The 26,447-nt window shown below is 39.6% G+C and overlaps 1 protein-coding gene across 1 annotated transcript in view; it reads right to left on the reverse strand.

Moving 5' to 3' along the window:
* VPS53 (VPS53 subunit of GARP complex) overlaps positions 1 to 26,447 on the reverse strand; it is a 145,774-nt gene that overhangs the window by 7,295 nt on the left and 112,032 nt on the right. The window contains exons 18-20 of the mRNA XM_081272269.1: positions 19,938 to 20,086; positions 14,905 to 14,974; positions 488 to 625 (exon numbers count right to left, since the gene is read on the reverse strand). Of these exons, the coding sequence (XP_081128395.1) occupies positions 488 to 625; positions 14,905 to 14,974; positions 19,938 to 20,086 (357 nt within the window). The remainder of the gene's footprint in view (positions 1 to 487; positions 626 to 14,904; positions 14,975 to 19,937; positions 20,087 to 26,447) is intronic.

Raw genomic sequence — 26,447 nt, forward strand, 5'->3', positions numbered from 1 at the left:
TAAGTGATGCTAAAATCAAAACAAAGAAACAAACAAAAAACCCATTTGCTGATTAGATTCTGTTACCACAACATTGTTGAGTTCATTTAAAGATGTAAAGCACAGAAAGCCAAAAAGGCTTATGTGGGAGGGGAGGATAACTGATGTTCCTGCTGAGAGGCAAAGTTCCTAACTTATACAACTTGATTCACAGTGGCAACTCCTTCTAACTCTCACTCTTGGCCAAATCTTATTACAAGAAAATCTCATATGACAACAAAGAATTCTTTTGTCTGAAAGAATTACTGGTCCCCAAGTAATTGTCCACTGACTTCAAATAATATCTAATGAGGCCAACATTTAGTTTAAACAAAGGATGCAGATGATCCTTAGGACTGGTGGGGACAGGCCTTATGCTGGGCTTTCAAAATCAGAACCCCCTGGATATGGGATTAGATATATGACTAGTTCCTTAAAACAGGATCCTTGAGGAAGACACAATCATTACCTTGAGGATCATCTCAGCCCGGGTCATGCCTTTCACGACAATCTTAGTGTAACTGGCAGGTGCCTTCCTCACCACCTGTGAGCCAATGGAAGGGAGGTCGAGCAGGACCATCTTCAGGGAGTGGGTGTCCAGCAGCAGCTGTGGGGAAAGCAGTATGTTACCAGCCACTTCACAGGGACATGACACCAAATGAATCCATCAGATTAATCACATTTTCCTAATTATATACATAATATACTCTCATTGCAGAAAATTTGGAAAATAAACAACAAAAAATACTTTTAATTTCTTTATTCTGGGAAAATAAGAAACTACAGTTAAATGTGGTATAATTCCTGCTGTTCAGTTTGTGCACTTAAAACTAAATCAGAATCAATATTCTGTGCATGTGTATATATGTATGTATTCAGTTTTATAACCTGGGTTTTCCACTTTAACATATAAAGTTTTTGTATTCTATTTTCCCATCTTGGCAGTCTGGAAAAAATCATGAAGCTGGGCTAGTGGTGCATGCCTGGAATCCCAGCTACTTGCGAGGCTGAAGCAGGAGGATCTCAAGATTGAAGCCAGCTTCAGCAACCTAGTGAGATCCTGCCTCAAAATAAAAAAGGGATATAGCTCAATTGTAGAGTGCTTGCCTAACATGTGTGAGGCCCTGGGCTCAATATCCAGTATTGGAAAAAAATCATGATTTTTAATGGCTATACAATATTCTGTAGGGTGTGTGTGTGTGTGTGTGTGTGTTTAAGACATTAAACAATCTATTTAGTTTGTTCCTAGATTTTTATTATTAATAATAAATGGCGGACTGGGGTTGTGGCTCAGCACCACATAAATAAATAAAATGAAGATGTGTTTAAAAAAAAGAACAAATGGTGAGGTAGTGGACAGCCCTGTACACATATTCTAGGTGCATGAATGGCAGTCTTTGGGAGAGGCCAAAGCAGTACATTTTTAAGGTTCCTGACACATATGAACCTCTTTTTATATACCGACAGATATTTTATATATATATATGCACAATATCCCTATTTTTTATTTTTTTATGTGGTGCTGAGGATCGAACCCAGTGCCTCATGTATGCCAAGTGAGCACATTATCACTGAGCCCTAGCCCCAGCCTCACATCTGAACCTCTTTACAAATGAAGAATACATACACACTTGCTAGCAGCCCAGGCTCACTCTCATCAGCAATGAAAACTTTCATAAATATATTGCTTATTCATTAGGCAAAAAATGGTAATTTGCTATTGCTGTTTTTAGTGTTTTTTTTTTTTTTTTCCTGGATGCTAGTGAGAATGTAGGAGAGTTAACCAAATTTAAATAAGTCTTGGAAACAATCCAACTTTTCCTATTTGTTCTGGATGCTAATTATTTGTAAGGCTATCAACTTTTCTGTCTGACCACCAATGGCTAGGAATGATGCTAGGAATGTTTTATCACATTTAGCATTTAGTCTTCATCTTGTTTGTTTGTTTTGGTATTGGGAACTGAACCCAGGGTCTTCAGCATGGCAGGCCAGTGCTGTACCACTGATCTACATCACAAGCCATTTTTAAAATTTTATTTTGAGACATGGTCTAAGTGGCAGAGGCTGGTCTTGGACTTTCGATCCTCTTGCCTTAGCCTTGCAAGTAGCTGTGATTACAGGTGTAAACCACTGTGCCCAGCTGCTTATCACATTCAGTTTTCATGAGGCCCTGTCCTTATGAAGTAGTTATTTCTATTTTATAGATGAGAACATCAATGATCCATATGTTTTTAATAACTTGCCAAGACAAACTAATGAACAAGAGACACTATTAATGTAAGGCTATGGTGATTATAATTTTGACAACGGAAAAAAGGTTCTGGGAAGACATCAGTGTTTTATCTAGATGGCACAGAGGTGCACACCTGTAATCCAAGCTACTTGGGAGCTTGAGGCAGGAGGACTGAAATTTCTAGACCAGTCTTGGCAATTTAGTGACACTGTCTCAAAAAAGAAAAAACAAAACCAAAACCAAAAAAAATCCCACAAACCAGGAGAGGCTAAGTATAATATCGACCAAGGAATGATATGCAGAAACATAAAAATTCCTACAGATCAAGAAGAAAAAGACTGGGGTTGGGGATGTAGCTCAGTGTTAAGAGTGCATGCTCCTCATGAGTGAGACCCTAAAAATTCAATCTCCAGCACAAAAAAAAAAAAAATCAATGAGACAAAGAATACAAATAGGTAATTCACATAAGAGGAAACTCAAATGACCAAAAGGCATTGCATTATTAGTAATTGGTAAATGCCAATTAAAACTATAAATACAGGGGCTGGGAATGTGGTTCAAGTGGTAGTGTGCTTGCCTAGCATGAGTGAGGCACTCGGTTCGATTCTCAGTATCATATAAAAAAATAAAATAAAAAAACCCAAAGATATTGTGTCTACCTAAAACTAAAAAATAAATATTAAAAAAACCCTATAAATACATGTCATTCATATCTATCAGACAGTCAAAAATTTTAAAGTTTGATAAAGAAAAAGACTGGTTTTGGGGTGTAGCTCACTGGTAGAGGGCTTGCCTAGCATGCATAAGGCATTGGGTTTGATGCCCAGGACTATTAAAACAAACAAACAAACAAACAAACAAACTTGAAATAGATGTGGCATTGAAATTCAAACTTATAGTGACTATAAATTGATTCAAGCATGGAAACAGTAATATCATCTTGCTTGAAGATACTTATAACCTAACAGAGCATTTTTACTTACATCCTTTAGAGAACTTGACCATGTAAAAAAATGTTCTCTGCACCCACTGTTTGCAAAATATTGGAAACAATTTAAGTGTCCATAAAAAAGAGAATGAATAAACAAATGGTGGCATATTTATGCAATGGAATATGATGCTGAAGTTAAAATTAGTGAACACAAATGACACACATCAACATGAATTAATCTCAAAAAACATTGAATTGGGGAAAATAAGCAAGAGGGGAAATGACACGTATGGTATGATTTATATAAAGCTTAGAAATAAGCAAAACAAAATCATGTATCATTTGGGAATATATATACACGTATAACATACCAAAACACTTACGGGAATGGAAAAATCAAAATGAGAGTGGTGTTTACCTCTGGGCACGGACAGAGGATAATGGCAGAGTGGAATCCATAGGAGGCTTCAGCAATAACTGTTAACGATTTACTTTACATTAAAAAAAAAAAATCTACAGAAAAAGTGGGGCAATGTCACAGATTTTACTAAGTGGTGAGCTGATGTTCTTTACATTATTTTCTATACTTTTATTAACAGGAAATATCTTTCTTTTTTTTTCTTAAAGTACGCCATTTGAGGCCTGGCAACTTTGTCTTCGATATAGCAAATTTTAAGAGCCTTGTCAAAATCAAAGTCACGTCTTGGCATTTATTTGTTGGCAGGAAAAAAAAATACCCAATGATTATATTTTAAAACATATGGGGATACTTTCTACTTTTCTATTTTTTAAAAATATTTTTTAGTTGTCAATGGACCTTCATTTTATTTATTGATATATGGTGCTGAGAATCAAATCCAGTGCCTCATACATGCTAGGCAAGCACTCTGCCACTAAGCCACAACCCCAGCCCTACTTTTCTATTTTTTTACTTTACAAAATATATAATATTTATATATAATATTTAATATATAATATTTATATACAATATATATATATAAATTTCCAATTTATATATTATATATAAATAATTGTATAGTTTTAAGTGACAAGATGAGTTTTGCATGAACCAGAAATAATTCTGCTGTTAGGAGTGATGGACTGGGGATTAAACCTGGGGGCACTTTACCACTGAGATATATACCCACCCTTATTTATTTACTTATATATTTATTTATTTTGAGACAGAGTGTAAGTTGATGAGGCTGGCCTCAAACTTGTGATCCTCCTGCCTCAGCCTTCCAAGTCACTAGGATTACACATGTCCACCACCACATCTGGCACAAGACATCCCTGGCCAGTGACAATAAAATTATGACTTTACCAGACACATGAAGAGATGAAAACCTTGACCTCAGGCTTTAGGTAAGTGATGTAGACAGAAAAGAGGAACTAGCAGCTGTCTGTGGGAAGTGAAGATAAAAGGTCCCATTTATCATGAAAATCTGCCCCAAGTTTCACCTTTGAAAACAGCCAATAGTTCATCTCTTTAGGCCTGAGGCACTGAGCAAGAAGGCCATTGCCAAATTTGTTTGTGCCTCAGAGGTGTTTGGGGTGGTGCTCCTGGGTGCTGCTGGTGAGCTGCTGAAGTGCAATGTTGGCCAGAGTGCTGTGTCTGCAAAAGTGAAGTCACTGAGGGCCCCAGGGTTTGATCCCCAGCTCTGCAAAGAGCCTCACTTCTTGTTTTGTTTTTTGGTACTGGGGATCGAATTGAGGGACACTTAACCACTGAGCAACACCCTGAGTCATTTTATATTTTATTTTGAGACAGGGTCTCGCCAAGTTACTTAGGGCTTCTCTAAGTTGCTGATGCTAGCTTCCCACTTGTGATCCTCTTGCCTTAGCCTCCTGAGTCGCTGGAATTACAGATGTGCATCACCTTGCCCAGTGAGCCTCACCTCTTAAACTGCCCCCTGCAATTTTGGGGGACACTATAGCTACTGGTAGGGATGAAAAGTCTTAAGTAGAGAAGCTAAAGGCACATTCCTAGAAGGCGAGGAACCATATATGTGCTGCAAAATTCTTCAGTGAGGTGGCATAGGGAGACTAGGTCAAGATATCACGAATGGACCAAGGTGGGGGCAATATATCTTGCTTCTTAGCCCTTTCATCTTTGTCACTGTTTTTTTTTTTTCCCTGTTTTCTTTTGCAGTGCTGGGTTTGATCAAACCCTAGGGCCAGGAGCTACATCACCAGTCCCTCCCCCCACCTTCTTTTTTTTTTTGGCGGGGGAGGTACTGGGGATTGAACTCAGAGGCACTCAACCAGCCACATCCCCAGCCCTATTTTGTATTTTATTAGAGACAGGGTCTCACTGAGTTGTTTAACACCTCACCGTTGCTGAGGCTGGCTTTGAACTCGTGATCCTTCTGCCTCAGCCTCTCGAGTGGCTGGGATTACAGGCATGTGCCACTTCGCCTGGCCAGTCACCTTTCTTAATTAAACTTTAAGTACACAAATACCAAGCATACAGCTCAGGAAGCTTTTACATGTGTACCACACCCTATTGCCTGTTGGAAGACACAGGACATTTCTGGCCTCCCTGAAGCCTCCTTCATTCTTTTTTTGGTCAATGGTCTCTTTGCTCCCAACAAAGGGAACCACTCTTTTGCCCTCAATCATCACAGATTAGTTTATGACCCATCAACCTACTATGCACATTCTTGTATGTATTTTTGGTGGTCACAAGCCCTCATTTCTCCAGCATGGAAAGTACTCGAGAGAATTGCTGGATCATGGGCAGGCATGTTAGCTACAGCAGAGACTGCCAGCTAGTGTTCCAATGTGGTTATGCCAGTTGTCATTCCTGCCAGCACACATCCAAGTTCCAACTGCTTTACATCCTAATCAACACTTGGTTTTGTCAATCTTTTTAAAAATTTAGCCATTCAGATGTCATTGTGATTTTAATTTGCATTTCCCTGATGATTAAGGTGCTTTCTGGATATCTTTTTTTTTCTCTCTTTTGAAGTGTCAATTCAAGGTCTTTTGTCACTTTTCTACTGGTAGATTATCACCCCCGCCCCGCTTTTTTGGCAATGCTGGGGATAAAGCTCACACTTCCTAGGCAAGTTTTTCACCACTGAGTTACATCATTAGCCCTGATTATCTTTTTCTAATTGATCTGCTAGAGGTTTTTAAAAATAAATATTTAGAATATGAATATTTTCTCTCTTCCTTACTGTTCAACTCTCCTAATGTTACCTTTTGATAAAAAAGGAGTTCTTTAAGTACTTCATGTAACAAGTATATTTTCTTTAATCTTTTTAAAAAATATTTTTTAGTTGCAGTTGGACACAATAGCTTTATTTTATTTATTTTTTTAATGTGGTGCTGAGGATCGAACCCAGGGCCTTGAATGTGCTAGGCGAGTGCTCTACCGCTGAGCCACAACCCCAGCCCCAACTTTTTTCTTTTAATTTTTTGCCCAAGGAATCTTTGCCTAACCCAAGGTTATAAAGGTATTCTTTTTTTTTTTTTTAAGAGAGAGAGAGAGAGAGAGAGAGAGAGAGAGAGAGAGAGAAAGAGAGAGAGAGAATATCTTTTTTTAATATTTATTTTTTAGTTCTCGGCGGACACAACATCCCTGCTGGTATGTGGCGCTGAGGATCGAACCCGGGTCGCACGCATGCCAGGCGAGCGTGCTACCGCTTGAGCCACATCACCATCCCCTATAAAGGTATTCTTTTATGTCTTCTTCCAGAAGCTTTGTTATCTTACCTTTTACTTTCAGAGCCACAACCAAACTGGAATTTATTTTTCAAGAATTGAGATATAATAATTAATGTGTCGTAAGATTTACCCCATTAAAGTTTATAAGTTAGTGTTTCTAAAAATATATTCACAAGGTAACACAATCATCACCATTTCCTAGTTCCAGAACATTTCATTGCCCCACAAAGAAATTAGGAGCCACTCCTTATTTTTTCGTCTCCCTTAGCTCTTGCCAATCATTAATCTACTTTTCATTTTATGGATTTCCCTATTTTGGGCATTTCAGATAAAAGAAATCATGTATACATGGCCTTCTGTATCTCTCTTCAATTAATGTAATGTTTTAAGGTTCATCATGTTGCAGATTAAACGAGTCCTTTATTCTTTTTAATGGTTGAGAAATTTTCCATCATATAATTATATCATATTTTGTTTATCCATTCATCAGTTGATGGACATTTGAGTGTTTCTACTTTTTGGTTATTATGAATAATGCATGAGTAATGCTGCTATGAACCTTTATGCACAAGTTTCTGTGTGAACATATTTTTTTAATTCTTTTGTGTAAATGCCTAGGAATAGAATTACTGGTCATATGGCAACTCTATGCTCAACTTTTTTTTTTTTTTTTTTAAAGAGAGAGAGAGAGAGAGAGAGAGAGAGAGAGAGAGAGAGAGAGAGAGAGAATCTTTTTTATAGATGGACACAACACAACGCCTTTATTTTTTTTTAATGTGGTGCTGACAATCGAACCTGGGTCCCCCCTGTGCTAGGCAAGCGCTCTACCGCTGAGCCACAATCCCAACCCTATGCTCACCTTTTTGAGAAACTGCCAAACTGTTTCCCAAAATGGCTGTACAGAGTTCTAATTTCACAAGCCTCGCTAAAATTGATTTCTGAGTATGGTGAGTGAGAAAGGTCAAGATAAATTTTTTTCTAATATGAATATCCAATTACTTCCCTTCTAAACTGAATTCTGCCAGTTTTGTCATGAATCTAGTATCTATAAATGTGTGGGCCTATTTCTGAACTCAAGTCTGTTCTGTTGGCCCAATTATTCCTGGCGTCAGGACCACACTGCCCTAATTACAATAGCATTAAAATAAATTTGTGTATCCTGAGGTGTAAGTTATCTGTTCTTTTTTGTTAAGATTATTTTATTTGCTTTTGGTTGTTTAACTTTTAGAATCAGTTCATCAATTTACATACCACACCCCAAAATACAAACACATATGTTGGGATTCTAATTAGGATTGTGTTGTATCTGTAGATTAATTTTGGAAGTACTGATTTCTTTTCACATTAAGTCTTTTTAATTGATGAACATGAGCTGTTCCATTCTTTTATCTTAAGGGTATTCTTTAATGTTTTTTAATATTGTGATTGAGTTATTCTAAGATATTTAATGCTTTCTGATACTATTGAAATATTTTTGTCATTGTTTTTGTTTTTTATTGGTCTTGAACTTGATTCTCTTTCCTTACCTTCCCAAGAGCTGAGGTTATAGGTACATGCCGCTGTATCCAGCTACAAATGGTTTCATTTAAAAATTTCACTTTCTAAATTGTGGCTGATATACAGATGTATATTTTTAATATTGGCCAGCAACCTTGCTAAATTTATATTCTAATACTTCATTTGTAATTCTTTTAGATATTACATTCACAATCATATTCTCTGTGAAAAATGAAAAGTTTTCTTTTTTATAATATGTATACTTCTGTTTCTTTTAAAAAAAAATCATTTTAGCCAGGTGTGGCAGCACCTACTATGATCCCAGATACTTGGGAGGCTGAGGCAGGAGGATAACAAATTGGAGGCCAGCTTGGGCAACTTAGCCAGACTCTGTCTAAAAATTAAAAATAAGATAAAATAAAATTAAGGGCTGGTGATGTAGTTTAGTGGTAGAGTAATTCTGGTTTCAATTCTCAGTACTGATAATTTTTTTTCTTTTTCATTTCATTTTGTTTTATTTTTTCACTTTATTGTCCTAGCTAGGACTTCAGAAGTAATTTGGGATGGAGCAGACACTCCATCTCAAGAAAGAGAAAAGCTTTCTATATCTGGTCATTAAGTGTGATGTTTATTGTATCCTTTTCCAGTTATTGGTTCATTTATTTCACATTCTTCTTCAGTGCTGGTTGGTCCTTCCACTTCCAAGGTTGTGAACTCTTCTGGGGTGGCTGGGCCTTCTAGCTGTGTGTGGCACAATGGGAGGGCCCTTTTGACCAGTGACAGGAGAGAAGTGAAGCTCTCAGTGGGAAGGACCATCTTAGAGATAACAAGATGGGTTAAAGCTTAGTGGGACAGAGGAAATGAAGGACTTTGGAAATAGGTAAAAGCTTCCTTCAGAAGGCATTTTAGAAAGAAAAAGTGCTGTGTAAAAGGGGAACACACACACACACACACACACACACACACACACACACACACGATGAAGGAGACAGCTCAGTTTTTCTGAACAAAAGTTCTAAAGTCAAAAAATCTGCAAGGAAGGGGCTGGGGCCACAACTTGGTGGTGAAATACTTGCCTAGCTTGCACCAGGCCCTGCGTTAGATTCCCAGCACCACATGAAAAAATAATAATAATTAAAAAAAAAAGGAAAGGAAAGAAAGGGAGAAGAGGTGGAAGGAAGCTAGTTTAATTTCAGAAATTTTGTATTGATTCCTAAACTAAAATCTTACTTTGGATAACTTGAGTGGGAATATGTGGGGTGAAACACTGTTTTTTTTTTAACCCTTTCTATTATGGAGAATTTCAAATATACGTGAAGGAAATGGAGTGGTATCTTGAGGCCTTATACACCCAGTACACAGCTTCAACAACCAAAACTATTCTGTCATTCTTATTTCATTGAAGCGGCCAATTCAGTGGCATTCAACTTGGGCTGATTCTTCTTCTCACAACCCCCCACCCCAGCTGGCAACATCTGGAGACACTTTTGGTTGTCATACCTAAGAATGTCACTGGCATCTAGTGGGGAGAGTAAGAGATTCTGCTTAACATGCTCCACAAAAAAAAAAATCTAAATTGTCATTGCAGAGGCTGAGAAATCCTGCTATATTCACCCCCTACCACTTGCTCAATTTTTTTTGAGGTAAAATATATACACATTGAAATGTATAATTTTTTTTGGTGGGGGGATATACCAGGGATTGAACTTGGGGCACTTGAACATAGAGCCCCATCCCCAGCCCTATTTTGTATTTTATTTAGAGACAGGATCTCACTGAGTTGCTTTGCACCTTGCTTGTGCTGAGGCTGGCTTTGAATCTGCAATCCTTCTGTTTCAGCCTCTGGAGCCTCTGGGTTCATAGGTGTGTGCCACTGAGCAAGGTGAAATGTGTAATTCTTAACTCTGTAATTCTGACAAATGTCCCATGAAATCTATATATGCACTCCTAAATTTTTATTTATATCCATTATCAGATTCAATAATTTCCCTTCAATTTCACTATGATGTAGAATTTTTATTATTAAATAGATATTAAATTTTATCAATCCACTTTTTTTTTTTTTTTTGGTTGGGTCTTTTTTGGTACTAGGGATTGAACCCAAGGGTACTTTACCACTGAGGTACATCCCCAGCTTTTTTTGTTTTTTTATTTTGAGACAGGGTCTCACTAAGTTGCTTAAGGCCTTCCTGAGTTGCTAAAGCTGGCCTTGAACTTGCAATTCTCCTGTCTCAGCCTCCCAAGATTCTGGGATTATAGGCATGTGCCATAGTACCCAGCTCCATTTTGTTTTTAAGGATTAAAAACACCCAGCCACCTTTTCGGGATTTACCTAGAAGAAGTGTGCCTGAGAATAACCATCCTACTTTTCATTTTTCCAACTGCTATGCTAAATATAAATCTGACTTTCTTTTTCCCTCTCTGTGGTGCTTATACTTTAAAAAAAATCTTTATATTTGCTTTACACATTTTTTTTTGTTTGGATGGCTTTGAATTAGGTGAGTTTAAAAAGTCAATATGGTCAAAATATGGCATATGCATGTAATGAAATATTACTTGGCCTTAAGGAAGAAATTTTTGACACATGTAGAAGAACTGGGAAGAAATTAAAACCAGCCAGACAGAAAAAGACAAATACTGTATGATTCCACCTGTATGAAATACAATTTATAGAGACAGAAAGTAGGATGTGACTCCAGGGCTAGAGACAGGAGAGAATGGGGACTAGATAGTGAATGGGTACAGAGATTCAGTTGGGAAAGAGGAAAAAGGTCCAGAGGTGATGGTGGAGATCGATGCACAGCAACGCATATAAACTTTTAGACACTAAGCAGATACTTAAAAATGGTTAACATGAGTTGGGCAGGTGGCACATGACTGTAATCCCAGTGACTCAGGACGCTGAGGCAGGAAGATCAATTTAGAGAGGCCATAAGCCACTGAATGAGACCCTGTCTTAAAAATAAAAAATAAAAATAATAAAAGGCTGGGGAATAGCTTGGTGGTAAATTTTTTGATTCTTCTTCTTTTTTTCTAAGTTGGACACAATATCTTTATTTTACTTTTATGTGGTGCTGAGGATCGAACCCAGGGCCTCATATGTGCTAGGCGAGCACTTTACCACTGAGCCACAATCCCAGCCCCAAAAGGTAAATTTTATGTTACATATCACAAATTTTAAAAAGTCAATATGGTATCTAAAGATAATACAAAGGAAAAGAAAATAACTTTATAGATACAAAGTATACTGCTCAGAGTATTTTAGACTACACAATATGATAGATCTAGAAGGGGCTTTTGAGAGCACCTGGTTCAGTGTTCTTATTTAAACAGGAAGAAACAGAGCTCAGAGCAGGAAAGCAACTGTTTGAGACCACAGGGACCTTTAATAAGAGAGAGAGGACTGGACCCCCTGTCTTTTTCCCCCTATATCATACTTGGTGCTTTCTCTATCCTAGCTCAGGCATTCCATTTCTGCTGTGTGTTCAGTTACAGATGGCCACGGTCGTAAAACTAATTAATGACCCTGCAAATCCCACAAGATTCTCTGAAAATTACAAACTAGAAAGAGGCATTATAAATACCAGTATGGTTCAATTCCATGTGCCCATTCAATTTTGCTCAAGAGAACTCTGGGGCCCCAAAATAAATAATTCACTTTATGTAGTACTCAGGACATGAATAAAAAAACAAAAAAACATTTCCTTCTCCATTTTTGGTATTAATAATGAAGGATAACCTAAATTTAGGAGCTAGTACCTTTGTGGCAAAGCAGACACAGATGAGATTAGGCTAAATCTTAGCTTTGAATCTTACAGCTTTTGTTAAAGCTTGGATTTCAGCCACTCCACGACTTGAGGCAGAAACTGTTTCGGTCCATGAACATCTCTTTGTTCACTTCTAGATTCCTATGATCCTGCTGCCCGAGTGAACCAGGCTCCACCAACATGACAGCTTGGCCTTTAAAGCCCGATACTCAGGGCAGGCATATACCCAGTAAAATCTGAACTTCACATGGGAATCCTGAGACTACTGCTCTTGTAGTCTCTCAGGCTAGACCTGTGAAGATTCTACTTTATATTTGCCTGGGATCTGCTGAAGTAAAACTCTAGTTTCAGCAGATGGTTTTCTCATCCATATCTCAGAGAAGAAAGAAGTAAACACTGGCCAAAATGATACTTTTCTGTAGACACTAGCTTTGGATCTGAGCTGATTATTCTAATATTCTTTTAAAGAAGAGAAAGTCTAAGAAAAATTGATACAATATTGAATTTATGTGATAATGTGAAAATATCATGGTTATGAGACATTAACCCAGCTGCAAGGCCTGAGCAAAGCTATAAACTCAGGAGAACACCTTTCCTCTGATCAGTTCTGTGTCTAGGGGCTTCACCAAGTCTGTAGACAGAAACACAGTCACCCAGAACTCTATAGCTTCTCCCAGACACACAGATCTTAATCACTCTATATCCTCTCTGATCACATACAATGACAAGGTGAAGAGAATGAATTGCTGGTAAACACATGCTAATGAAACTGCAGACATGATAGTATAATGACCTTGACATATCATACATTTGAATATTGTACTGTCATGTGTAACTAATTAAAACAAATAAAAAAATAAGTAAATATAGTTTAAATCAAGAAATTAAAACAAAAAATTAAAAAATGACTTAAGTATAAAAAAAAAAAGAAGAAACTGTAGACAGCATGTCAGGGCATCATCCTGCTGCTTGCTGCTTCCGACAGAGAGAATGAGCTCTGTGCTTAAGACACGCAGGGGTCAAGAATTTCAGAGTGCTGAACTGCTGCAGTCAGGCCCAGCCAGTGTCTGAATCTGCACAACCTCCCAGGAAGCTTTCTGAGACAACACTTTTGACTCTGGCTAAAGCTGGTCAGACAGAGTGCCTGTGGCAAGCAATGAATATTTCTACATAGGCTGCATGTGGAAGAGTTATTAGGGAAGATGGGCAATAAAAACAGAGACAAGGTCATGTCCCTGGTCTGAGGAAGCTTAACCTCACTAAGAGCTGGCATTTAGTGTGGCCTGATCATGTGCCAGAACTGGTCCCAAGCATGCCATGTGCATCTTGTTGGTGAATCCTCATAACAGGTGGCACTGGTTACATCTATTTTATAGTTGAGGAAAGTGAAGTGATGCCAGGTTAAATATCTGCCTAAGGACTAATGGTTGCTGTGTTGCAGAAACAAGTTTCAGCTTCTGACCTTTGTGATTCTAGCACTACCAACGTGAATGCTCATACCATATTGCCACTTTATAACCTGGACTGATGCTAGCTCTCTCCGCACTTATCTGATTCAAGAGATCTTGTCATACACAGATCTTATACCTGGCTTTGAATCTCATGAGAGAACACAATGCCCAATGGCACATGTTAATCTTCCCTCTAACTGAGAGGCATGACTGGGACCAACACAGCAGTGAGCTGTGAGAGATGGATCCTCTGCCACTCTTGATGAATTTGGTGGAAGGACAGGGTTTATAAAAGTATCTCGAATTATACAATCTTCTTACATGTTTTCTTAAGAGTTTACAGATAAAATGTCTAGAGAGGATTTATTTTATTGAATATGTGAATCATTTTTGATTAGCACATGCATACTTTGCATTTAAGTGGTATTTTGAAAGAATTAGGGGTAGAAGCCAGGCACAGTGGAACACACCCATAATCGACTCAGGAGTCTGAAGCAGGAGGATCTCAAGTTTGAGGTCAGCCTCAGCAATTTAGCAAGACCCCATTTTGAAATAAAAAATAAAAAGAGCTAGGGATGTAGCTCAGGCGTAAAGCACCTCTGAGTCTGATCTTCAGTACCAAAAAACAAAACAAAACAAAATCCCAAAACGAAGTAGGGATTGAATGTGAATATTATTGTTTTTCTTTTCATTTCTTTTTGTAGTGTTGGAGATTAAACCCAGGAATGCTTTACCACCCTTTGTGGTGCTGGGGAGGAGCCTACGGCCACACATATGCCTCTACGATTGAACCATATCCCTAGCCCATCCCCAGCTCTTTCTGATTTTTTGGTTTTTCTTTTAAAAGCAGCTTAAACTGCTTATTGAACTCAAATTGCCTATTTCCGATGGTCTGACTAGGTAGCAGCTGAAAAGAGGTAGCTGTGCTGTAGCACATAAGCCAATCCATCAGTGCCAAGGGGACAAACTAAGAGGAGCCTTAGTTTGTATAAAATTCAAGCAAGCAGGGGGAAGCTAATCATGAAGTTTCTTAGGGGAGGTGATCTGAGTTGCTCAGTATCAAACAGATAAGCCTCTCTCTCATAAGGGTCTTAGTCCAGTCACTGTGGGTTCAAACCAATCAGAGGCTTTGCTGCTCCCTCTGTTTGATGTGTTTTCTCAAGCATCAGTCCTTGGAGAAACCTTCTCTGACTATTTAATCTAGAGCCATGACCCTTTCACACTCCAAAAACACTTTCAGTCATTTTATTTCTCCAGAGTAGATCTGTCCTAAGATATGTGCTGGATCCATGACAAAAGCTCTAAGGCAACAGTCCAATATAAAGTTCACCTCACCTGTTCTGCTCCCACCATGCTAATTGGCTTGCACTTGAAGAGGTGGGTGATGAATTTAGGAATGAAGGAGCTGTGGAAGAAAAAAAGAAGTGATAAATTAGGCATATGCTCTCTCCAGTAAAGAAATGCAGAAACTTTGTCTTCAAAGGCTTTACCCTTCCATAAGAAAACTGAGAATCAAGGTAGATACTATTTCTACCTATCAGCATCCCCTGCCTCCCTTTTATTTCTCACCTAGACCCTGGTTTTTATTTAGGGTCTAGAAAAACTTGATCTTAAACTATATTGGTGATTTTTGTGTGTATGTGTGTGGTGCTGGGGATGAAATCCAGGTCCACGTATATGCTGAAAACTACTAAGCTATACTCCATAAATCCTCCTATGGAGGATTCTAATTAGCCTCAACCAGTCAGAGCATGGCATTCTCTTGGTGATTGCTATGTGTCCTGGGAGGGGGAAGAACCTTACTGCAAGGTGGAGGGGCACTGCTGCATTTGGATGTGATGTCTATAGCTTCCAGTCTACCACCATTCTGAAGATGATGCCAGATCCAAAGATAGCAGAATAAACCACCTCTCAGATCTGTCCTACCTCAGGGACTTGTAGTTAAATGAAATAAAAAACTCACCTACCATTTAAACCAGTTTGAATTAGGGCTTCTGTAACTAGTAGGTATAAACACCCTAACAGATTTAAGAATGGAACATATGTGAGGGCTAGAATGTAACTCACTGGTAAAGTGCTTGCCAGCATGTGCAAGGATCTGGGTTCCATCCCCAGCAAAACACACACACACACACACACACACACACACACACACGCTCAAAACAAACAAAAACAAAAACCAAAAAATCCACCAATGTAGTTTTCCCAGAATCCCAGGCCAGGTATACCTAATAGATTTAAGAGTAGAATATACATGCCTATAATCAAGACAAGATCCAAAGTGAGGTGACCAGGAAGTGTCATAGGACTCTGGACCACAAAAGGAAGGCTGGAAATAAAGCAGGATTTGCAGGTAAAGATAAAGGCTGGCTAGTACCTATCTCCTCATTCTTCCAAAGCTGCTCCCAGGCCTGTGCCCTCCTTTGTCTTCAGTCTCTCTGCATCTTTTCCTTACACTGTACTCACACTAACAGCTAATGACTTCCTGGACATCTTAATGCGATGACTAGCTTCCTCCAGACTAGCCTCACACTGGCCTCCAGGCTCAGTGACTGCATTGAGTTGGCGACTCCACCTGGTTGCCAAGTCAGGAACTGAGAGTTCCCCAAACCATTTCCCACCTCAACCCCAACATCCAATCAGTTACCAATTCTTCCCCTGAACTCCCAGATTCACCCCTGCTGATCTCCTTCCCAACTGTCCTGTCACCTGAGCAACGGAGCTCTTCCTTCCATCCTTCCTTCCTTCTTTCATTCCTTCTTTCTCTTTCTTTTTTGGTGCTGGGGATTGAACCCAGGGGAACTTTACCTCTGAGTTATGTCCCCAGACTTTATTATTATATTTTTTATTTTGAGACAGAGTCTCACTAAGTTGCTGAGGCTGGCCTCAAACTTGCCACCTTCCTACCTCAACCTCCTGAGTCCCGAGCTCTTCCAATTATTTCCCACCTGGTCTCCCTGCCTTCATCCTCATCTTTTTAAGTCACCTGTTACCAAAACTCTTACAATGGCTGCAAACAAGACATTCCTTGATTCAGGTTTTTTTTTTTTTTTTTTTGAGACAGGGTCTTTCCATATTGCCTAGGCCAGACTCCAATTCCTGGGCTTAATTGATCCTCTTGCCTCAATGCCTTAAGTAGCTGGGACTACAGGCACTATCACAGTGCCTGGTCACAACCTTAATTCTGGATTTTTCTATCCCCAGCCACATCATGCTGAACCTTGGCACCTCATGCTTCAACCTGGTTGAGCTATTTGCAGATCTGGGGCTGCTAATACCTTTGTGCCTTTGCTTACACTGTCCCCTCTGCCTGGAATGCTCTTTGTGAACCTTGAGGTCAGCACTCACACAACCCTCTGACCTTGCTCAAGGATGTCTCTTCTATGGAGCCTTTTCTCAGTCACCTCCACCATATTCTCAGAGTCCTCAGGCCTCTAATATCTCACCTACTTTATTACACTTATTTGTTTATATATCTATTCCCTTGACTGTTAAGGCAAGTGGAGGCAGGGGTAGTGTCTGTTAAGTCAGATCACTTAACCCAGTATCTAGGACAAAGGAAATGCACACTGAATAAATAATAAATGTTTTAATAACGGTAGCAGTGACTTTTTTTTTTTTTTAGGTGTAGATGGACACAACTCAAGGCCTTTATTTTTATGTGGTGCTGAGGATCGAACCCAGGTCCTGGCTGCGCTAGGCAAGCGCTTTACCACTGAGCCACAATCCCAGCCCAGCAGCGACCACTTTTTGAATGTCAGCTCGGTATCAGCACTTTGCCAGGAAGTTTACTGGGGACTATTTGGGAGGGACTGGAAGTCTTATAAACTAGAGTCAAACAAGTTAATGTGAGGTTGAATTCATGACTGATCAAAACTGTACCCAACCACTATTAAAAGATTTGTCTTCACAAGAATGGGAAGTTATACTCCTGTATGTATAATATGTCAAAATACATTCTATTGTCATGTTTAACTAAAAAGAACAAGTAAAAAATTTTTAAAAAGGGATTTGTCTTTTTATCTCCAATACTGAATAGAGGAGAATCAGCTTAGGAGGAGGAAAGTCACCTGTGATTCAAACTGTGGTTTCAACCAGGGAGTGACTATGATGTCTAAACAGGAATGACTGTCCCTATAGATACCAAACGGAGACAAAGGATCTATTGATGGTTTTGCATTGGTGGGTAGCAAAGGGAGTTAGGGGAAAGAAATTTGAAGTCCAGGGGTCGGAGCTGGGGAAAGGCCTAACAGGTCAGGATGGGTATGAACAGGAACTATTTAGAAGGAATTGGAAGTGCTGTAAACCAGAGCCAAACAAGCAACATGAGGTTGAATTTATGACTAATCACAACCATATATACAGTGTATAACTTGTTACTTCCCACTAGAGTAAGCTGTGGCTGTGTCCTTGAACTGGCTCTATGCACTAGTCTACAGGGCTTGGACTTCGGAAACAGGGACTCATGTCTTTGGGGAAGAGGTCCCAGCAATGTGATGGGTAATTATATTTGTATTGTTCTCATCTAGGTCCCAACTGGTGGTTGAGGACTCCAAGTTTAACTGCTTCTCCATGCCATACAGATGATGGTGGCTGTTGCCTTTGGCTGGGGGAAAGGTCCCTTCACAATCCTAAAACTGAGGTTTCTACAGTAAGGTTAGGGTTTACCAGAATGGAAGGTACCATGGATTAAAACAGAAATATAGCCTAGATCACAGGCTGAGCTTTTCCAGATGTGTGAGATGGGCATCCTATTCCCAGTTCACTCAATATGAGCTTAGTAACACTAAAGGGCTCTGAGGGCTTTGAGAGAATGTAAGGCCTCTGCTTGGGCTAGCTAAGCAACCGACTCCTTATTTATCTAATGTAAGCTCAATCAGACCTCTGGGTGACCATGAAGGAGATTTCTAGTTGCAGTAAATTTTTACAGAGAAACTTCTACCAGTACTTATGGGGAGTGTCACAATGTGATAAATCAGCAATACTTTTAATGCACATTAATGAGCATCCAGAGAATGAAGGGAACGTCAACTCCTAGTCCACCTGCCATACTGCAAACATTAATGCTTCCCTGGAGAGTCCACTCGATCCTTTCTTGACAAGGTAGAAATTAAAGTTAACTCTACAAGCCACTCCATTATTGTTGCTCCTTAGGGATTTATTTGTGTCAGAAAGGGAAAGCCTTAATTGAATACACACTGGGAGAGATCTGGGGAAGACATAAACTTGGAGTCCTGAACCACCAGTTGGGACCTAGATGAGAACAATCCAAATACAGTAGCTTGGACAGGGCTGACCTTTCTGAAGCCCTTCCCTGAGAAGTTTGCCAGAATGTTTGTTTGATATTTGGTCAGAGGAGACACTGGCCCTGTGCACTGCCTGGTCTCACAGGAGACAGTGCTACAGCCAGATGCTGATTGGCAAAGGACCAAACTATTTTCTTGCTTCAAAACTCAAGCCAGAATTGGCCACACACAGGGATGTGACAGGAACACATGTAGCTTACTGTTCATTCCATCTACCTTGGCTAAGGAGTTCCCTGACTTGCTCTTCCCAATTTCTAGTACCTTCCTTGGACACAAGGACATCCAAAAGTGGATAAGTCTCAGCAGCTACAGTAATAAATACTATGGGGGAGAAGAAAGAGAAGGCTCAAAAGAAACAGAACTGGTAGTTCCTACCCTTAAAAAATTTATATGAGACAAAAAGCACATGTGATCACTGAGACTAAGTTTAATTATCTCATCTTGGGCAAGGGGTGGTTATGTCCACACAGTTCAAAATAACAGGGTCTCCCAACTCATTTTTGTTTGCCTTGATGTGGCTGATGATTATATTACTGCTACTGTATATATAAACTTAAGTAGCAGACTTGGTTTTATTATTATGATCCCTGTGGATACAGATTAATATCAATTTGCCTGCAGGTACCAGAATGAATCACAGTTGGATGGTAGGGACACCAGGATTGTGAGCATGTTGGGTGGTTTGTATGGCACTAAAAGAACGCCATTGAGTATCATACTATAGCAGTGGGTACACATCATCAGATATTTGTCCAGACCCATAGACAGTACAAACACCAAGAATGAATCCAAGGAAACCATATATTTTGGGTGATAATGCATCAGTGTAGGTTCATCAACCCCAGCAAATGTATCCCTCTGAGGGGATGTTGATATTGGAGGACAGTATGCGTGTGGGCCAAGGGGTACATGGGAAATCTGCTCAATTGTGCTATGAACCTAAAACTGCTCTGAAATGTAAAGTCTATTTAAAATTTTTAAAATTTTATTTAAAAAAATTAAAAAAAAAAACAAAGCAAAACAATAAGAACAACTCAGTGATGAGAATGCTCCAGGACTTACTTTGCAAATTTGATGCAGAATTGAGTGAAGTATTTCCGTGTGGAGGCCAGGTTGTCACGGATGATGGGGACATTCTGCTTAATGTGAAGAATGACAGAAGTGACATAGGGGCTCTGGTCACCAACATGTTCCACATTCTGCCACTGCATCTGAAATAGAGACAGGACAAGACCAGGCTTTAGACCCTTCAGAGAGGAAAAAAAAAGAGTGTTACCTGTTAATAGGAAAAGGAAGAGACAGAGTGGAAATTCGGTCATTATTATCACAGGAATTGGCCCCCTTTGTCTTGGGGAATTTTTTTTCTCAGTCTATAACGTAGAGACTAATCATGAGTAAAGACAACCAGGTCCACCTTATCCTTGATAGGGAAATGGGACTCAGGCACTTTTCTTCTAGTGGTCCCCAGCATGCTTCAAATAGCCTTCCTTTCCCATCTAAATTGCTATCTTGTAAGAGGAACCTCATTAGGAGAGCCGATTGGACTGGAACAGGGACACAGTAACCTGTTTTCTGTCAACTGTTCCACCAATCAGGACTGTGGGAAAAAAGGGGAGAGACATCTACTTCCAAGTAGATGTGGCATGAGGTATCATAGGTGGCAGTGCTAATGCAGTCAAATCTGAAAGAGGATTAACTTATACCTTTTCCATGAGTAAATTGGAAGGAGTTTGGGATTCTTTAAAAAGAACACTAAAGTTGCTACAACATGTGATATTTACTTCAAAATAACCTGGGGTTGCTCTCTCTTTGCTTCCTGGCCACAATGAGGTGAGCAGCTTTGCTCCACCAGCTGTTTGTACCATGATGTTGTGCCTCACACAGGCCCAGAAACAATGGAGCTGGTCAATCATGAACTGAAACCAGGAGCCAAAATAAATCTTCCCTCCTTTAAGTTGATTTTCTCAGGTATTCTGATACAGCAATGAAAAGCTGACTATGACAGTGCCTCACCTCTGACTATATTTCTTCAGGTTATTGTGTCCCTATTCCAGTCCAATCTGCAGACTCAGGTGGTTCCTCTGGCTCTGGAACCACCTGTACCATTTTAGGCTTCCCAGACCCTCTGCAGCCTAACATCAGTGTGTCTTTTGTTGCAAAGGCCACCTAACAATGGTTCAACAGTCAAGGTATTCAGCGGACATTCCACATTCACTATGGTTGTGTCATCCGATTGTCAAACACTGGAGGAGTCTCCTCCAAAATCAGCTCAACCTCCCTCACCTCCTCAGGGTGAGACAAGTCTAGTAACTGAAAGTGACCGCCTTCCAAAAAAGTTAATTTCCTCTTAACCATATCTTTGGTAAAAGGAAGAAAGGGATGGTGTATGCTATATGCTTATTTTAAAAATTTAGGAATTTTTTTTACTGTGTATGTGTGTGTGGGGGGGGGCTGGGGTGGTACAGATTTAAACCAGGGACACTTTGCCACTGAGTTACATCCTCAGCCCTTTTTCTTTTTTATTTTGAGAGAGGGTCTTACTAAGTTGCCAAATTAGTAAAATTTATGATTTTAATGTTTGATTGAATTTATGATTCTCCTGCTTCAGTCTCCCAGGTTGCTGGGATTACAGGTATATGTCACCATGCCCTGATAAAATTTAGGAATTTTGCCTGACATTTCTTGACATAATGCTTCTTTTTCTCCCTCCAATGGCTGCCCCACCCAACTGACCCTTGGGTGCAGCCCAGTCAAAAGACTGGCCTAGGGGACTCAAACTCAGTTCTGGTTGTTGTTGAACTAACTTGGTCCTAGATCACAAAGATAAAAACCACTTGATTGAGGACTCTGTTCTCTGGCTCCTCCACCACATGCCATGGCCAGCCGAACAATGGCCCTCAAAGATATCCATGTCCTAAAAACTAAATAAAAATAAAACACACAAAGCAATCTGGGGCCAGGGGAGGGGGCTGCAGGTGCAGATGAAATATGATTAGTGAAGCTGGGTGACAGGTACACAGGGTTCACTATATTGTTTTCTTTACTTTTGAATACATCTGAAATTTTCCACAATAAAAACATTTTAAAGGTGTGCATACAGAATCTTACATTCCTAAAGCCTTTGGGATTATGATGGGATTTCAATAAAGGGAAAGAGGATCTCTGGCAAACACTAAAGGCAGATCAGAGGATAAGTCAGTGATATGCGGAATAAGGAAGGAAAGAGCCTCGGGGACTATGTGGTTGATAGGTTTTGGGGAGATGAGTATCATGAGAGAGATAGTCTTTGGCTATGAACAAAAATGAGCTCAAGTTCTGACACCCTAAGGAGAATTAGGAGACATGTCTGGAAAACAGAAGCACCACTGCAGGGTCTCTTTCCCCTTGGGACACACGGGGGTGGGGGGGTCGGGGATAGGGTATCATTGGTTCCCAGCCTGCCCCAGCTGGCAGGGACCGGGCACTGGGATCCTGACAAGAGCAGGAACGTGCTGGATAAGTACTGCTGAGTCAGCCTCTCAGTGGAGCTGGACTGTCTGTTAAAAAGATCCCAAGCCAAAAACAAACCATAGACTGTTCACAGGAGGAGGCCAGTAGTTCTGAGCCTTGATGTCTCTGGCAAGAAAACACTATTTTTATAGAGCTCTTGGGGAAAGGAAAAATTCAATACTGAGAGAACTTGTTTAAAAGAATCCTATTGTATGTGGATGATTCCCCAGCCCTGGGAAGCTCAAAGGACTCTGTTCTGTCCTAATGTTTCTTCAGGTCAGCAGTTACTGAGATTCTAAGACCTTTGGATATGTGTAAGCACAGAATCATAGAAAAGAAGGAAAGGAGCTCCATCTTCATTTCACAGACGAGAAAACCAGCCCCTGGGCTGGGGTGTAGCTTAGTGGTGAGGCCCTGGGTTCAATCCCCAAAACCTTTGTGGAAGTAGGGCAAGGAAAAAAAAAAGCCCAGAGACACCAAGAGCCTATGCAAGGCTTCACAGCCAGCTCCAGACAGGAAAAGGAAATTTCTCTTTTTGTTTTCTTTTAAGTCAGGTCTTGTTATGTTGCCTAGGCTAACCTTGGACTTCTTGGAACAAGTGATTTTCCTGTCTCAGCCTCCTAAGTAGCTGGGAATACAAGTGTCTGCCACCATACCCTGCAGGAAAAGGAAGAATTTTTACTGGGGGAAAAATAGAAATAAACAATGGAAAAGCAGTAGAAAGCTCTAATATGAACTGCCCTTATATTTGACTGCTCTAGTTATGTTTTCCTCATTATCTTTTACCTTGAGAGGTTCTTTTTCCTTTTGATATTAAAGATTTGATCCTTCTAAACAATGAGCATCCTAAGTGACTGTCAATGAGCTCATAGGGTGAGGCCAGGACAGGTGCTATTAAGTCTATACTTCATGTTCTTTTCCCAAGCTTTGCAGCAAGACTTGGAGTAGAATGCACTGGGTAAACACAGAACTGAACAGGGCTTGATGTCCCCAGTCAACATGAAGCTCTTCCACAGAAATGACTACTGCATTCCATGTTGGCACCACTGCATATTTTTATCTCAAAATAGCTTATAAATAATTATCTAAACATTACAGTTTTCCACTCATAGAAGAAGACCATAAAAGGAGGTGGAGACATACTCTGTTGTTGGCTACAAAGCAGCTCTGAAGCAGGACAAAGCATGGGATGTGGGATTTCTTCATGTTCCCACTGGTTAGTTTGCCTGTACCCCATTTAATTCCTCTTGATAACCACTGGTGAAGACAGTACGTGGCCACATTTGGAATATATGTGAAGATATCTGGCTCCATTGGTCAAGTTAAAAAAAGTATTAGGGGCTGGGATTGTGGCTCAGCGGTACAGCACTTGCCTTGCACGTGTGCAGCCCTGAATTCGATCCTCAGCACCACATAAAAATGAATGACTAAAATGAAGGTATTGTGTCCAACTACAACTAAAAAATAAATATATTTTAAAAAAAGTATTAGCAAAAGTCAAGTGATTCATGATTTTAAGTTTTATTTATTTATTTTTATGTGGTGCTAATGATTGAACCCAGTGCCTGATACGTGCCAGGCAAGTGCTCTACCACTGAGCCACAACTCCAGCCCCTCATGATTTTAAATTTAAGCTAGGTTAGTGAAGTAAAAAAATGATTTAATGTGCTAACAAACAATGAAAGTTGATATTACCTTTATTTTTAGAAATGTGCAAAATACAGTTAGTAGTGATTCTGTCCAGCCATTACTTCAAAGGTTGATGTTTGCCCTCAGTCATCCCAGATGACTTAAGGGTTGAGTTCCTACTCAAATCGACAAAGAAATCCATGTTATGATCTACTACCATGCATATGTCTTGCCAGGCACTGTATATACATCAGTTCACTTACTATTCACACATGGTCTCGCTCAGTTCTCACAATAATCTCATAGATGAGGAAATGAAAAAAAAAAAAACTCAAAGAGATTAAGTAACTTCATCAAAGTCATGTAGCTAGTAAAAGAGTTGAAACAACCAGGTCTGTCTAAAGCCCAAGCACTATGTTAGGATTCTTTCTAGACAATTGTCAAAAACTATTAACTAAACAAACAACAAACAAAAGCATTTAACTGGGACTTAGTTCAGGGTAAGCTCTGTTTCTCAAGAAGAAGCTAAAGAAATATACAGACATCAAGCAAAGATCTCATCCAAAAGATCTATTAGCAAAAGTCAAGTGGATTCATGATTTTAAATTTTATTTATTTATTTTGCAGCTTGTGTTGGAGAACAAACATCATGAAAAGCTACAAGAATAATTAAGATTTCGGACATTTAAAAGTTACCCCTCTACAATTTAAAAATTTTCCATTTGTGCTTTTTGTTTAGAGGATGGTGGTGGGAAGGAATGGGGTTGAATACCACATTGTGTTCAACTGGTACTATAAAAACAATCAGAAACAGTTTATAAAAAAGTAGTACCAAAGATGCAAGGAAACCAAGATAGTATCAGTGGAAGCTTTCAGAACCCCATATTTAACCACAGGGAGAGAAGTGGAGCCCAGAGCATCTCCAGGGATCTACTTCTGCTGCCTTTAGTGTGTGGTCCATGCTGACACTTCCCAGGGAAGCCTGGGAAATAATCACTATTCCCCAGAGAGCCCACTGCAGCAGAGAACTCTGATTAATCCATGGATCAGACAACACAACTAGCTTACTATGGATCTTGTTTTTTTTCTATTGCTATATAAAGCTTGTAAAGAGATTTCCTGAGAAATGAATTTCCTTCAAATGAAAATTTAAATTCCCACCTATTAATTTTGATCACTGAATTAGAGAGATACAGAGCACAGTCTCAAGACATTTGGACTTGGGAACATTTCAGGCAACTGGGGTCTAGTGCTGTGGTTTAGGCTGCTGAGTGAGCTGTGGGTCCCAAGCCAGGGACTTTACTCAGGCACACGTGCACACACATTCTCTTTAACTCTTGTTTGAACTACTTTTACTCTGACAGTAAACATTTGTGATAGTTATAGGTACCTTCTGCATTCACAGCACTGGACCAAGCACTGTGTGGGAAACAAAGAAGAGAAGGAATATTTATGACCACCAACTATATACCAGACACAGAGGCTAACATTTTCACATGAACTTACTACTTACAATGATGCAGTGAAGGGGGTATTTTTACTCCTGCTGTACAGACGGTAAAACAGAATGGCAGACTTCGGGGACTTGTCTAATGAGGCAAGTTAGTAAGACTGAGGTCAGGATACTGGTTTGTCGAACCCCAAAGTCCATGTTCTTTCCATTTTATGTTATTACTCTTCAAAAGAACAGCTACCACCCTACATGAACCTGACATTAGCTGGGGGAACTGGGACAAGCAAACTCTGCATGCAGAATGAGGGTGAGGAACAATAGTGTAGGATTACAGGTGAGAATAATGGTGATGATGATCATGCAGAGGAGGAAGAAGGAATGATTTGTTTTCCCTCTTTGCTCAGGGATACATGTTCCCTAACTCCCAGGGGGAAAAATTAAGATGATCCCAAAGAGAAATTGAAGTAACCAAGGGTGTAAGAAGATATATATGTGTTTTGTCTGTATATATTTCTATCCACTGCTGGGCCAATGGGAAGGTGATTTCATACAACCTTTCTTAAAACAATTTGAAAATATCTATAAAAAAATCTTAGCATTCATCACATAAGCTTTGATTTCTGCAATTCCCTCTAGGGCAATGGATTTGAAGTTAATAGTTATGAATATTCAGAAAAGAAAATTACATATGCACGAGACTGCTCACCATCAGACTATAAATGTGAAAACCTGGAAATAAATAGCCATGAAGAGCAAATAGATTAAATACATTTTTGTTTTTATTTTTTTGCATAATGGGCCTCAGGGGATGGAACTCAGTGCCTCATGCATGCTAGTGGCCCCAGATCAAACACATTTTAAGGGAAACAGCAGTATTTGGGATGAAGAAATGCAGACTTGACTATGTGTATGACACTTCTAAGTGTGTAATATGAGCAAGTTACCTAATCTCTCTAAGTCTTAGCTTTCTCATCTATAAAATTGCAATGATGATAATATTA

This window comes from Spermophilus citellus, assembly GCF_964194105.1.
Source record: "Spermophilus citellus genome assembly, chromosome: 17".
In the NCBI taxonomy this organism is placed as follows: domain Eukaryota; kingdom Metazoa; phylum Chordata; class Mammalia; order Rodentia; family Sciuridae; genus Spermophilus; species Spermophilus citellus.